This window comes from Acanthochromis polyacanthus, chromosome 19 (assembly GCF_021347895.1).
Source record: "Acanthochromis polyacanthus isolate Apoly-LR-REF ecotype Palm Island chromosome 19, KAUST_Apoly_ChrSc, whole genome shotgun sequence".
NCBI lineage: Eukaryota > Metazoa > Chordata > Actinopteri > Pomacentridae > Acanthochromis > Acanthochromis polyacanthus.
The window spans coordinates 9,405,008-9,419,991 of record NC_067131.1 but is presented as its reverse complement, the minus strand read 5'-3'; the positions used below and the strand labels follow the sequence as shown (position 1 = coordinate 9,419,991).

Sequence of the window (14,984 nt, the reverse complement as noted above, 5' to 3'; positions counted from 1 at the left end):
TTTCTCACGTGTTGTGTCCACGTTGACCGCTGAGAGAAGCTCAGGTAACGGAGTGAAACTTGGGTTCATCCTTCAGCGATTTTAGTCAGCAAATTGAAAACAGATGATTTTCTGCATCACAGCGGAGTGTTTGTTTCCTGCGATGGCGCTGGTTAGTGGGAGTCTGCATAACACAATCTGTTTTTGTCTTCCCACAGTGAAAACATGCTTTTTGGGATGGGAAATCCCTTGCTTGACATTTCAGCTGTTGTGGACAAAGATTTCCTTGACAAGTAAGTCTAAACGGCTCATTTGTTTCCACTTACTCTGTCTTATTTTTGTGTCTTCTCTGATCAAAACACATTTTTCATTTGGTTTTTTTACTTTTTCCTGAAAGGTTTGGCCTGAAGCCGAATGACCAGATCCTTGCTGAGGACAAACACAAAGTCTTGTGAGTTAAAAAACTTCAGTCAGCAAAGTGTTGAAATGCCGTCAAACCAAATAAGGGATACACTGGTCATTCATACCCTGCTACTCCCATCCTGACACTGTAAGCTACTCTCAAAATAGCCAAGTCTTAAATCAAGCCGGGTGAAGTGGGAGCCTCACAACTCCACATGGCCACATTTTTCCAATCCCAACTCAGTTTTAAGTGTGCTAGCTAAATAAATTACTACATTGTGGTAAATGGGAGATTGATACAGGTATTTAAGCTACATATTAAGCTAGGTGTATTATTATTATTATTCATCGTTTATTTAGAGGAAGTTTTACTGAGCATGCCACTTCCTTTTTCAGTCCCGCCTCCTGCACACGCCATACAGCAGTAATCCTATAGCCTTCCTCGAAAACGTGGCTGTGTATCATTGAACATAGCCCTGCAGTTTTTTTAGGAATGACTGTAAACAACAACAGAAAGATTAGCTAAAAATCTGCCCTCTTCCCTTCTGTTCGCAGACGGTTTCTTTGCAGGGAATTTCTCCGTGTTAATTTTAGTGCAGATATAAAAAGTCCTCCATCTGTAAGTCGCATCATGGTGAGTGGGAGTTGTTTGAGTTTTCTTTGAAATTAGAAGGATTCAACCGTTTTCACACGGATACGCAGATCAAATATTCCACGCTGAGAGTATGTAAACATTTAATGTGTGCTTTCCTTATATGATCGAGTTTGAGAATGTTTGGTTTGTTTCAAAATTACAGTTGAATGATTTTTAATAATCCACTTGGTAGTAATAGAAAAACGTCTGCTTCCTGAGGTTTTTTCTGAATTTTATTTGCCACATTTCACACCAGTTTGAAACTTTCTTTCTTGATAAGATTCTGAAAGATGCAGTTTCTGGATTTGGTGTTGCACCGCACACTTCGTTGCTCCTTTGTGTATGGTCCAGCTTTCATTAAAACTTCCTTTTACATAAAAGACAAGACGAACAATGGCACTGATGCTAGAGTTTCAGAGCTTGAGGAGTAATTTCTCCCAGCATTTTATTTGGTCAAATATGGGCAATTGCATTGTTTAAGCCACTATAAAGACTCAAGACTCCACTCAGTTTGCTTGTTTTGGAGCTTATCAGACACTATAAGTAATATTCAGACACACCCTGTTGCCAGCTTACATACTTCCACTTAGTCCGCTGTTTTTAATAATCCACTTGGCAGTAATAGAAAGCCTTCTAAGTTATTCACTGCTTCCTGAGGTTTTTATGATTTTTTTTTTTTTTTTTTTTTGCCACATTTCATACCAGTTTGAAGCTTTCTTTCTTGATAAGATTCTCAAAAATGCAGTTTCTGGATTTAGTTTTGCACCAAACACTTCGTTGCTCCTTTGTTTGTGTGGTCCAGATTTCATTACAACTTCCTTTTACATAAAAGACAAGACGAACAATGGCGCCGATTCTAGAGTTTCAGAGCGTGAGGAATGATTTCTCCCAGCATTTTATTTGGTCAAATGTGGGCGATTGTACTGCTGCAGCTGCTGTATTGACTCAAGACTCCACTCAGTTTGCTTGCCTTGGAGCTTATCGGACACTATATATAATATTCGGACACACCCTGTTGCCAGATTGCGTACTTTCACTTAGTCCGCTCTAACAAAAACGTGACAAATACATTCTTTAGGCTTTTTTTAACCAGGGTCCACCCACTGTGGCCTAATGCTCCTTTACAGGAATTCATTGCGTCCTTCTTTTGCACATTCACACCTCTAAGCTGTCCACTTGTATCTGTTGGATGTGATAACCGCATTCTCATCTGCTGGACACTGAGCAGCTTCTAAGCAGTTTAGTGTTAAAGGTTGCAAACAAAACTTGTGTTCATAGTCATTGTGTGCGTCCCTGAGGTGTAACAAACATGCTGAATGCATATAGAAGTATTTCAAAACCTGGATTTTGTACTTTTGGGTTGCTGGAGGACATTTTTGTTTGTTACCTTAAAGTACATGTCTTTGGGCACCTCAGTGGTGGTAAAGGAGGGACAAGTGCTGCTTTGTCGATCCAATAGCCCTTTTGTTTTGCCCTCTGAACCCCAAGCCATGGCTATTAGTTACTCCTGTGACAAATTTACTGTCCGAGAGCTCATTTTTCAGTGCACTATAAAGTCTGGCATCTCTATGGAAACAGCACAGCTATGGCTAGAAGTAGAGAGAAATCAAAAATGTTTACTGTGCATTTTGACAGTTGCAATGCCTTAGATATAAATAAAAACTGTTTTTAATTTAAATTAGAATGTTGATTTGCCCATAGGCATTATCAATACTGAAAAAATCTAGTGGCTCCACATACTGATGCTTCACTTCATTTTTAATTTGTCTCCATACTTGTCTCCTCTTTGCATTGCTTTAACACTGCTTGCAATTCAATACAGTTAAGCAGAAAAATCTCAGTTTTTATCGCTTGACTGTCGGTCATAGCTCAGTCAGTAATGGCTTCACCATTATGAGAAGCAGCACAGACATTTTTGTGTTTTTGACCAGCGTTTATTATTGGGAATTTATTAAATGAGCTCTGTAAAGTGGTTTTTATTTTAAAAAGTCGCAGTTTTAAAGCTTAGATTTGGTTAATTTTTCAGACTGAAAGGCAAACGATGGATGAGGATCTCAAACAGTTGAAAATCTTTTTACAGTTTCTGTCTGTGTCAAATGGTATAATTCTGTCGATTTAGAGAAAAACACAACCTTTTGAAACGCGCCAGCAGGTTTTGAGGTTGAGAGGGTTTCAATTTCAGTCAGTCTGGATTGTCTTTATTTGCATTAATTGAGCATTTCAGGGACAGCAGCAGTGGCATTAATTTCATTATCATAGAACAAAAAGTTGAGCCAAATGGTTTGACTTGTTTTACTAACAAACAAGGAGACACCAGTGGTTTGGGTACTGCTCTTTGAACACTCTGAACATGTATACAGTTTTATGAGTAATTAATATTACTGACAATAAAGTAAAATGTCTCAAAGGATCGATGTGTAGAATTAAATGGCATTTAGTGGCGAGGTTGAAACCAACTTAAAAATACCCGCACTCCTCTTCCAAGTGTGTAGAGAACTTATGGTGGATGCTAAATAAAGCGAAAAATTCAAAATACCTCTGTCAGCACCCGATTTGAAGCACAAATGCAAACAATTTTCAGCACATAAATATCATTTAAAAGCTTGGACCACCTTCTTACAGTCTGGGGACGTTTGCTGCAAGTGGACAAGTTTACTGCTGATCTCAGAACAGGAGAAACGAAAGGACACTGGATGAACCAAAAATAATAACCACTGTTTTTATAATGATAAATAAAGTTACATTTCGGAAATTGCTTTGCAGCAATTAACACAAATCACAAAAACATATATTCCAGATGTGCAAAAGGAGCTGCATATGTTTGCACAAAATGAATATACAGAGTAGTGTTCTCTGTCAGCAGCCTCAGTGTTACAGCTGAACTAAAGAGTAGAAAAACAAAGTAGTTCTTCAGCTGTATCCTGAAGAGCTCTCAAGTAACAAAAATGCAGGAATTCTTATTTTCAAACGATTTAACACTCATGAAAACATATTTCTGGGTATTATGTTCCATTTTTTCCCAATTGAGCCTCCTAAACCCTACATACTTGACTTTAAAAGCTATGAAGTCCTTAATGTTGACTATAGAACTGTTGCTTTTTGCGAACCAAATTTCTCAAAGTTTGGTGCAAAGTTGGCCGAGGTGTTTCTGATTTACTACTTTAGTTTTTATGTTGTGAGACGGCGTCTTGTGTGTAAATTCAAAAAAAGTTTCCGTCTCAAATTCTAACACTGGGAAGCAGCAGAGTACTGCATGTAGAGTATAAAAACACATCAGTACATCAGATCGTCTGTACCTTACAATAGGCTACCTTGTCAGGTCTTGTTACTTGACAAAAGGACACATGTGACCTTGGGCGGCAGCGGCGGCACAAAGCAGCATCATCAGCAGTGTTGTTCTCCTTCAGCACAAAGGCAGCGGTGTTATCTTTAGCCCCACAGACACTGTTCTCTCCACATTCTGCACAAGGTCAGGCCAGGATTAACATGCAGCTTTGGTGGTTAATTCCCAACACAATGCACTTCAATGCACGTCCCCACCAATGCTAGACACGGCAGCAGGCCCGCCATCATAGTCCGTCAATTTATAACTCAATAAACACGCAGTATGTTTGCCACATTGCCTTTTAACTTATAGCAGCATGGGTTTTTAAAAAGCTTTATGTGCTGTAATATGAGCAACAGCGTCCTCTTCATGTTGTTTGGTGCGTAGAAGCCCAGATTACGTAGCATAATGTGCAAAGAGGTCTTTCACAAAGTCATTGAAGAAGAGGAAGAGCGTGGCTGAAGGGTTATGACAAAATAACTTCATTACTAAAAAGGCCTCAATAGACTTACAAGTCCAGTCAACTAACACTATTGTTGTGCCACTGAATCTACAGAGTGTAACACGATTCATTTTTTCTCCCATCACCCTGGTGGGAGAGAGATCATTGGATGCAGTGCACTGTGGCCATGCTTGAATTCAATTATCTAGTCACAGCAGAGCCCATATAATCCTGTTGTGGCTGAGAAATTGCCTGCTGTACAGTAGAAACCATCTACATCCCTGTCTGTAGTGGCTGGGGAATTTTCATTTAGCTTTTTAAAGTGAAAACGGGCGCGGAAACATTCGATTGATGCAACATAACCGACAACGGTTTTGATAACTGATGAGTAGTGTAGCGTTTTTTTTTTTTCCCCCTGATACATTCCAAACGTCACTGGTTCCAGCTTCTCAAATTATAAGGATGGGCTTCTCACTTCTGCTTAATATTATTAGTATTAAAAGATTTTAGGATTTAGAGCTGTGGGCAGGACAGAAGAAAGACTGAAGATGTCACCTTGGGGTTGAGGAGCTTGAAAATTCAGGGGATTTTTGCATTTTCTATCCATTTAATAGTTTAATTGAAAAACAATAAAGAAAGCACCAAATGACAAACCAACAATAAGTAACATCAGATGTCAACAGCTCAACTCACATCACCTATTCCGAGACCAGTAACCGCAGTAAAGCCTTATAGAATATTAAAAACAAAATCGGCATTGTATGAGTGCAGAATAAACCTTTAGTCTTAATGTTACAACTTCTTCAATGTGAATATTAGTTTTCTGTATCTTCCGTGGTCATAAAAAGCTTGTCTTTTTATTTTGAACTCTTTATTGGACAAAACAAGTAAATGTCAAGACTTCCACTTCAGTTTTCTGGCATTTTAATCAATGAAATATCCAAGATTAATAGATAAATAATCATTATCATTTGATTCAGTCGTACTATTTGTGGTTGTAATGTCTCAAAAATGTTTTCTTGATATTATTTTCTTATGATAGTAAATTGAGTTTGTGTTCAATTGAACTGTTAATTAGACAAACAACTAATTTGAACACTTTTAACCAATTAAATAATCACGCTTATTGAATAAATAATGATTATTACTTGTTTGATCCCTACCATTCTTGGGTCCAATCTCTTAAATGTGATTTTTTTCCCCCCCAATTATGTATGTTATTATTTTCCTATGAAAGTGAATTAAATATGTTTTTGTTTTGAACTGTTAATTGGACAAAACAACTAATTTGAACACGTCATCTTTGAATAATGATAAGATTAATAGATATTTCTAAACAATTATTTCGTTCAGTGCTGCTATTTAAAAAATGTTTTTATGTGTTGGACTATTGTTGGAAAAATAATGAGGAGATACAGAATAGCTATGTTTAATTAAAATTACCATTACTTGCAGCCCTAATAAAGATTAATTTGCATTCCATGCAACCAGAGCTGTTTGCATTTCATACAGCTCTCTTAATTTCTCTCCACATTTCCTGGTTTTATCTATACTTTCTACTGTTTAGATCCCCCAAAAACTCCAGGAATTAAACCTCATGTTGTCCTGCGGGTCAATTTTTTTCCTTTTCATATATAAACCTTTCTTCATATATAAACCAAGACCCTGCTTTGAAAACGCTGCTTTTTTTTTTTTTTTTTTTTTTTACGGGTCAAAATTGACGCGGTTTAAGGTTGAAAATGTGGAGAAAAAAAAATATGTTCACGGCGAAACTTCTGATGCCCACATTTTCAACATTTTTTGGTGGAAAAAAGAAATGTTGAAAATGTTTCTTAAGAACATTCACAAAAAAATCAACCAAAATCCAGCGAAATTCGCTGGATTTTGGTTGATTTTTTTTGTGAATGTTCTTAAAGCAAATATTAGAAGCTTTACTGATAAATATGTAATCAATTTAGGTATTTTTAGGATATTTTTGGAAGATTTTTACTCATTTTTTTGAAAATATTTTCTTGCCAAATTTGGGGGATTCTTTTTTTTAACTTTTAAAGGAGACTTTTAAGGAATTATTGGAATTTTCCTCCTGAAGGTTTTGAAAATTTTCAGAAATTTGGCGAATTTTTTTGTTGAATTTTTGGATTTTTTTTTTTTCAGACAAGGAAACAATATTTTTTGGTGCCTGAAAAGGAGGACAACAGGAGGGTTAAGGTTACTCTAATCTCAAACAGTGCTCAGACATCTCATCACTGTCACTTGTACGACAGCTGCTGCTCCTCAGTCGGTGCATTTAAATCCTAGCATACAACGTGGTGGTTAGTGAGTCATGTCGCAGTAAATGCATGCTTCTTGTACTGTCGTGGCTCCAATTTCAACTGTGGTTAGTGAGCTGCAGTTGAAAAGGCTTGATGCTGGTTTTTCAGAAGCTGATTTGGGTGTTTTGATATCGAGGCTCGGGAGGAAACCAACTAACCAAAGTATTGCGTTCGACTTCCTGCCTGCCTGCTGAGACATGCTGAATTCTGTGTTTCTGTGGGGGATTTTTGTCACATTCAGTTCAGTGTCTTGTTGTAGTTACTGCTGCCATCATGTGGCTTGAAATATAAGCTTCAAGGCAGGGAGTTTTTAGTGTTTTTTTATGATGTTGCACAGATGTAGGATAGATCTGTAATGTATGTAATATAACGTAATAAAATCACCCTATATTCTAGCCTAAGTAAAGTTGTGTTATTCATATCTATGCTGTGCCATTTACTCTACACTGTTAGCATTTTGTATTTTATTTTAAATCTTTAAGAAATTGTCACGTTAGCAGCTGGTAAGCATTCGATTTGAACCTTTTCACCTCTTTCCTCTTTTCTCAATATTGAATGGCAGCAGCAGGGTTAACTCCGAGTCTGTCCAGCAGGGGGCAACGTTAGCCTGCTGCTTTTACCCCTAGGAGCCTCTATAGGAAACAACATGTCAACATAATGAAAACACGCCTCTTTCTGCAGGAGATTATACTGTGGGCAAATAGACATTTTATTCCTGGATAACTAGGCATTATAGGTTGTTTAGCGCATGCAGCGTTTCATAATATACCATCTCCCCAAACCCTCTTGGGTTTGTTAACCGTATCATATTAGAGCTAATAATTATTAGTGTGTCAAATGAGTTACTCATTGTTACAGTGAGTGTATTGTCACTTCGGGGGGGGGAGGAAATCAGCTGGCTCCTGAATATTAGTGCCGTTCAAACATTTGTTTTATGGCTCCCTCTGTCCAATGATAATTAATTGTTTACTTTCTCATCTCTGGATGATGGCGTGACTCTTTTCAGAGGTTGTTTGCTCACAGCAATTAAGTTCATCAGTGCTCATCCTCTCTCCTCCTCCTCCCTCTCTGTACCCCCCCCCCCCCCCGCCCTCCCTCGCTCCCTCCTTTTCTCTGTTTCTCTGTGCTAAATGCAGATTAGCAGCGTCACAATCGCATCCAGAATGAGAGTAAACTCCTCATTATGCCGTGTGACCCTCTGCTGCATGAATAATTCAGGGCTGCAGCGTTAGTGGCTGGCTGTTATTAGCATTCCGGATGGCGAAGGAAAAAGAGAGAAAGAAGGGGGGAGAGACAGAGAGAGAGAGAGAGAGAGAGCGAGGGAGGGTGGGAGGCTCATATCACTGACAGGGCTGACTCAGGGGGATCAGCGCTGGATTGAGACACACATCACACACACATCATCACACGACACAGGAGATCAGTGGAGGTGCCTCTCCACTCACACACCCCGCTGTCTGTGTACATCTTACACACCCCTGCTGCTGCCATGCAGCTCAATCTGCTTACTGGGAAGAAAACAACAAAGGCCTCTCTCACTGAGTACATGCTAAACACTCCGGCTCCTGGGTGTGTGTGTGTGTGATAGATTCTGCTCTGTAAACACACTTGACTCTTCTCCTCTTCTTCTTTTTTATTTATTTATTTATCTTTTTTTAAAAATGTTTTTAATATATAATGAAGCGAATCACGAGTGCTAGAAACCCCCGGCGGAGCTATCTCTGCGTGTCATGAGGAGATACACTACCTCGTGTGTGCTCACATGCAAGCATGCGTGCAGAAGCTGCATGTGCTTGCCATGGTGCCACTTCACTGGATGTACTCATGCTTGACTGAGTGTGTAGACACATTACAGCCACCCCCCCAAACACACACACACACACACACACACACCCTCCTCTCCTTCTTTTATCTCCCAGCTCCCTTGTCTGTTGCTAAGGCTGAGTGGTGTACTACAGTACTTAAACTCACCTCTGCTGGCCGCTGGGGGGTCAGCGCATCCGGCCCCCCCCCGCCGCCGAGGACAGAGGTCACGGGCCTGCATCCATCAGCCGACCTCTGAGCCAAAGAGAGAGAGCAGAGATTAATGGCACTCAACTGGTAATTGAGACATCAGAAACATGTTCTGCCGCCAGCCGCGCTGCTCTTGATGTTTTATTGATAGGCACCAATCTGACGATTTGGGGCGCCCGCATAAATCTGACGAGCTCACCAGAGCTGTACTCAACTGTAAGAAATGTGGATCTAGACCCTGTGAATTATACAAAAAAGACAACTTTTCAAATAATTCAAACAAAAGCAACATATCTTCCTGTTTCATTGTAGTCCCCCCCCCCCCTTTTTTGATGAAACAGGTTCAGTAATGGAGGGTGATTTCTCTGCATTTAAAGCATACGTGCTGCATCATGAGAGATGGCTGATGCAATCATAATTAAGGCTCGTCCTCGCCTGAGCTGCTTCTCTCTTGTTGATGGCAGCTGCCAGCAGGTGGTGCCAGAAGGAAACATCACAAGTCAAAGGGGGTGTAACAAACATAATCTACATCTCTGTGCATGTGGGCGCTTCTCCCCCGCTCTTCCTCGTCCTCCTCCTCTCCCTCCGACTCCCTCTTTTTTAAAGAGCATTTTATAATTAAAATGTGGGCGTCTCAGCCAGTACATACAGCATGTTCAGTTCAGAAAAGCATGCTCAGGGCTATTTTTAGTCATCTTTGATCCCCAGCAGCCACACAGGAAAAGCCACTGATGGCAGCAGCCCTTATACATGTCGGCTAGTTAGTGTACTATCTGTGCTGATCATTTCTCCACACCTTCGCCTGTGCGGGGGTAGAGATGGGAGGCCGGACTGGTGAGCAGCAACACTCCCCTCGTGTTTAAAGTTCACACTGGGCCATATGGTCCCCACAGCAGGGGGTGTTGGTGGAATTATTCACACGGAGCGCTCTGAATCACCGAGATCCCGGTATCAACCTCCAAGATAAGGGGAATGTCTCAAAGGCTTTGTGCTCGGGCTTCAAATCTCAATCCTCAAGAGAACACCAGAAGCCCCATCCTTGCTTACACACTCCCTCTTCCCACTCCTCTCCCACAATGTGTCCCTCTTTCTCTGTCTCTCTCTCTTTCATATCCTCGCACACATACACTCTCACACTCCTTTTCCCACATCCACACAGTACAGTGTGACAAACAACGCCACCCTCTGCAGCGCGAAGCCAAAAACCTGTGACATTTTAGAGGAAATAATATGAACTCATCCTCCATGACCAGATTTTGCCCCCACCGCCTAATCCTTGAGTGCAGCCTAATTAAGTACAAACAGCAGTCCTCAGTTAATGCCAACAAATGGGCTGTTGCTGCTGCTGCTGCTGGATCGGCCGATTATTAAAGGGATGCACATTTGTTGTTTCTGGATTCTAATGCAATTACTCACCCATTATGACCATGTAATTGTGCAGTCATTAATTGTGCATCCAGTCTATAATGCAAAAAAAGAGGCTCATTGCGGCTGGAGTCGTGGCACTTTTTTTTTCCCGTACAGAAGCGTTTTTTTTTTTTCCTCTCTCGGTTGAATAGGGATTTATCCAAATGGATTGAGATACCTGAATGATGGCGATATCGTAATGCTTCTGTGCAAATCAACATTCATCCCTTACTGTAGCCTATTAGAAGATGTCAGAGGACGGGAACAAGGCCTCGCTCGCTGTTTGAATCATGACTCATTTGTGTTCAGTACTTTTATGCGCCTCATTCTTCGCCATCTATTCCCATCCTGCCCTAATGTTCCACTGATAAGAATGTCCTATTCATTCTGCGTTCCTCACCGGTTGCTACAGAGAGGGAGAGAGAGAGAGGGAGAGAGACTCTACAGGCATTGAATGAAAAGCACATCTATTTCTGAGAGGGAGCGCGAGCATGGTAGAAGATAATTATTGATTTGAAATAAGAAAAGATAAGGCTCAACCTTGAGCAGCCCGGCGATAGCACACAGAACAGAATAATTAATGGGCCTGTCTTGTGTCGGGACAAGCTTTCACACTGAGACGAGCGTATTGATTTTAAACAGATAAACTGCGTAACCCTTTGTGAAGGGTTTGACAAACAATTTAATTGGGGGGAAAAACAACAATATTCCTCACCCTTTCCATCTCCCTTTCATCACGTCCCCGAGCTGTTTTTCCTCTGCCTGACCTATGGAAACAATTACTGTGCATCAGGCCTTGTACTGCCTCCAGACTACCAAGGAAGGCTGGTGTAGGATGCACACACTGATTGGGGAATCTAATCAATGGTGGAACCTGTCTCCACTCCAGATGCCCGTGTTGAAACTGGGATTACCGAAGCCTTTTAGCTGCATTGGCCCCTCTCTGCCTCTGTCAGAGCCAGAGAGAAGATGGATCTGCCTGTTTAAATGTACCTGCCTGCTATAGTTGAAGCAGAGATAATTTACTGTTCCTGTACAGCCCTCCTCCTTCCTAATCCCCAAGGAGTGCAGCAAAGAAGCCCCAGTCCTCTCACTTCTTCCCTTGCCCTCCCCTGATTAGCGATAGGGGCCGTTTGATCATGTTTCCCTGCCTGTCCTTGTGATTTGTAAGCTGTTTAAACGTGAACGAGGCAATTAAATAAGGACGAACGGCGCGTAGGAGAGTGGGTGCCGCGGTGATCATTAACGATGAATTACCCTGGTGTGCACTCAAACACTCGGGAGGACTTTCAGGCGGACCACTCCCGAGAATCCAGATCCAATCTAGCCATTGATTAACAGAGACTTGTTCTTCCTGTGAAATCACTCGACGGGGATTTTAGGGCACTCATCCCGTCTTATCGAGATAGGCTAACATCAAAGGCGAATGAAGAGGGATTGGGTAAATGGGCTCGCCTTGCCCTCCATGTAAGAGACTTAGAGGAGCAAATCTTGAATTATTGCCTCATGTAAATAATCTACTTGGCTTGTTTTTGGGGAGGTGAGAGAGGAACTCATGAGTCACTTGGGGTAGAGAACACTCAAAGTACTTTGGAAGCTCTCATATTTCCCTTGATGGGAAACAACGGTGGGGGCTCCATTCCCAGGAATGTAAACAACACGAAGTTCCTTACTTGTGTGATCTGCCCCAACAATTTGAGCATGTTAAGCTGAGGAGATGTAGAGGTATTAGTTGTCGAGGAGGACTCTCATATCCCCTGAATACAAATATTGTATTCAGTAGCCTAATTCCTCTAATTTGAATATGATTTGATTTAAGCTGAATAAATAAGTGCTGCTATTAGTCTCAAATTGGAAGGTATGAAATTGAAAAATTGCACAGTGCCTTTAGTTAAGAGTGGTATTTAACCAGAGTGTCATCGGCAGCCTCTTGTAAAACACATGTTATATAAGACACAGTGACCATACATTAGTGGAATGCATGGCATAGTTGGAATAGCTCTTCCACAGAACAACACCAGCGGGTTTTAAAAGCAGAGGTTACTGGCTGAGGACATTTTGTTCAAAACAATTTCTTTTTCTCTGCTCCCTCCCATCGCCGAGTGAGCTTAGACTGCAGTAGATAGAAAGGGATTTTCTCTCCCTAAATGGCCAAGGGGGCCGTTTACGGTGTCACTACTATGGGATCACATGATGTTTGAGGGTGTAAAGGTCTCGAGGCAGCTGCTCCTTTTCGGATGGGATTTTCGAGGCGTCCAAGAGCAGGGCCCCATGCTGTCTGCACTGAAAGGTGGAGCAAATACTTCTAGCAAGGAAAAAAAAAAAAAGAAACGCTGAAATCCTCAGAAGCTGTGTGTCTATTTGAAATGGGTTCTGGAGTCCCTCGGCTGCCTTCATGTTATAAACACCCACAGTGCTCAAATTCTTCTTTTGTCAAGGAGTCATAACAGGTGTCTCAGGAAGGATTTTTTTTTCCCGGTTAGCATATTTTCCACTTGCATGGAAAGTTTTTTTCTTTATTAGGAACATTCTGCCCTGGGTAGACCCCTTGCCTTGAGACATGATATGTAGACTTTCTTTGAAGCAGTAAAGGTTACTTTCACACTCGCTCAAAATTCAGCCATGCCTAGTTAAACCAGGTTGTGCAGCAGTATTGAACACCTCTGGCTGACATATGTTGGTAAGCCATGATGCACTTTGCATACAAATTACTCCTGTCTGTGGCGAGTACGTACAATAGACACAACATATTTTCTACTCTCAACCTTGAAATTCAAGCTTGCTCCCACAAAACATGCAACCTTTGACCTCCCCTGAAAACATGTTTGTTTTTTAAATCCTAAAATGCGGTGGAACCGTGCAGCAGAGCCTTTACATAACCGCTGCCCCTTGGGATTACACCCCAGCATTTTCTCAACAACTCCTCTTTCTCAGTTAATTTAAGGTGGAATTACACACAACGCAAATGGGAATAGCATGGTGCACCTTAAACTATTTAGCATGTCATTGGATTTTTTTCCAACCATGATGTAAATACACCCACAACTGTGTACAGTTGAGGGAGGGAAGGAAAAAAAAGGCAGAGGACCTCTTAATATGGCGTATCATCGTGACTGCAGTAAGGTCAATTACCTTAGCGGGGTGGACACGTTTATATAGCCAGCCCCCTGGGAGGCTGTTTGTGTGAACGATGTGGAGAATACACATTATTCATGTTCTCAGTCTCTGAGATAAAGGCTCTATCTCACAGCGTAGCTCAGCGTTGCATCACGTTCCGCCTAAGCATGGAAACTATTGATGTTTGAAATGGCAGTATGATGGGAAAAATACAGAAATGATAGAACTGCCTTCAGTATTTCACTGCGGACCCAAGGGTGTTCCTGTGGTTTATGTTTGAAAACTCAGCAATTGTTTACTCCGCATTCCCCAATGTAATGTCTGTTTTCTTGACTCATTGTGTTTAGTCTGTTACAGACATTTCTAAACTTTGCTGTATGGTTCAGACATCAAACATTTAATCAGATGTGGTCTCTCCCTAAACAAGTTATTTGGTTATCAGGTTTTTAAATACAAGAAAGCTGTAAAACCTGTTTTTCTAATTACTCTGAAAACATCAACCATGAAACACAAAATAGTCACCCCTATCTGCCAAGTTAAAGATGAATAGTTTCTTTTATTTGTTGTATCCCTTTGAGGAAACAGTTCAAGTTCCACAGAAATATCTTTCTCTGCTCATCTTGCTTTAATACTGGATGGCTAACTACAACCATGTGCAAAGAATATTCCTCTTTTGCGTTTATCAAGCTGACATTTAGACCCCAACTGCCTCTTTTCAACTCCGGCAACATTTTTGGTCAAGTATCCCATTTAACAAAATCCAGCGTTTGCTGGATGTGTTTTTTTTGTCCTTCTTCTTTTTTCTTTGTAGCAGTATATATGAAAAACTTGCACCTGGAATGTCACAGTTGAAGGACAGTAATAATACATTCAACTTTAAAGCCTATTATATTTAAAGTTTACTTACTGTTCTTCTTTACTGAGACAAATTAACTTATTGGCTTCTAACCTTTTTTTCTATCTGATGAATCCTTACAAGATTGTCAGTTTGACTCAAGATCCTTACATCAATGTCACAGTCATGGACAAATGTGATAACTTGAACTCAATTTACATGGGATTTTAGTTAACACTGGGGACATTGTTAAAATATGTCTTCATTCAGTTGAACTCTTAGTGTTTAGGCCAGTGCGGCAATTTCTTTATTTGGTTTATTTTATTATCTACGACTTTCAGCTTTCAGCAAATTCAACTGTTAAGCCATACTACTGCACCAATTTTTACTTAACTGTTAACTTTTCTCCTCACATCTATTCATGCTCACTCAATTCTTTAATTAAATTATAATTTATGTTATTTTTCAGATGAGTTGAGCCAATTGTTCCATGCTGAAGTGCTTATTCCGCTAACTGG

General features: G+C 40.7%; 1 protein-coding gene across 1 annotated transcript in view; it reads left to right on the top strand.

The window, feature by feature from the left end:
• The window catches only part of LOC110954262 (adenosine kinase-like), a 116,606-nt gene that overhangs the window by 661 nt on the left and 100,961 nt on the right, over positions 1-14,984 (top strand). The window contains 2 exon segments of the mRNA XM_051939961.1: positions 198-272; positions 377-430. Coding sequence (XP_051795921.1) covers positions 198-272; positions 377-430 — 129 coding nt within the window.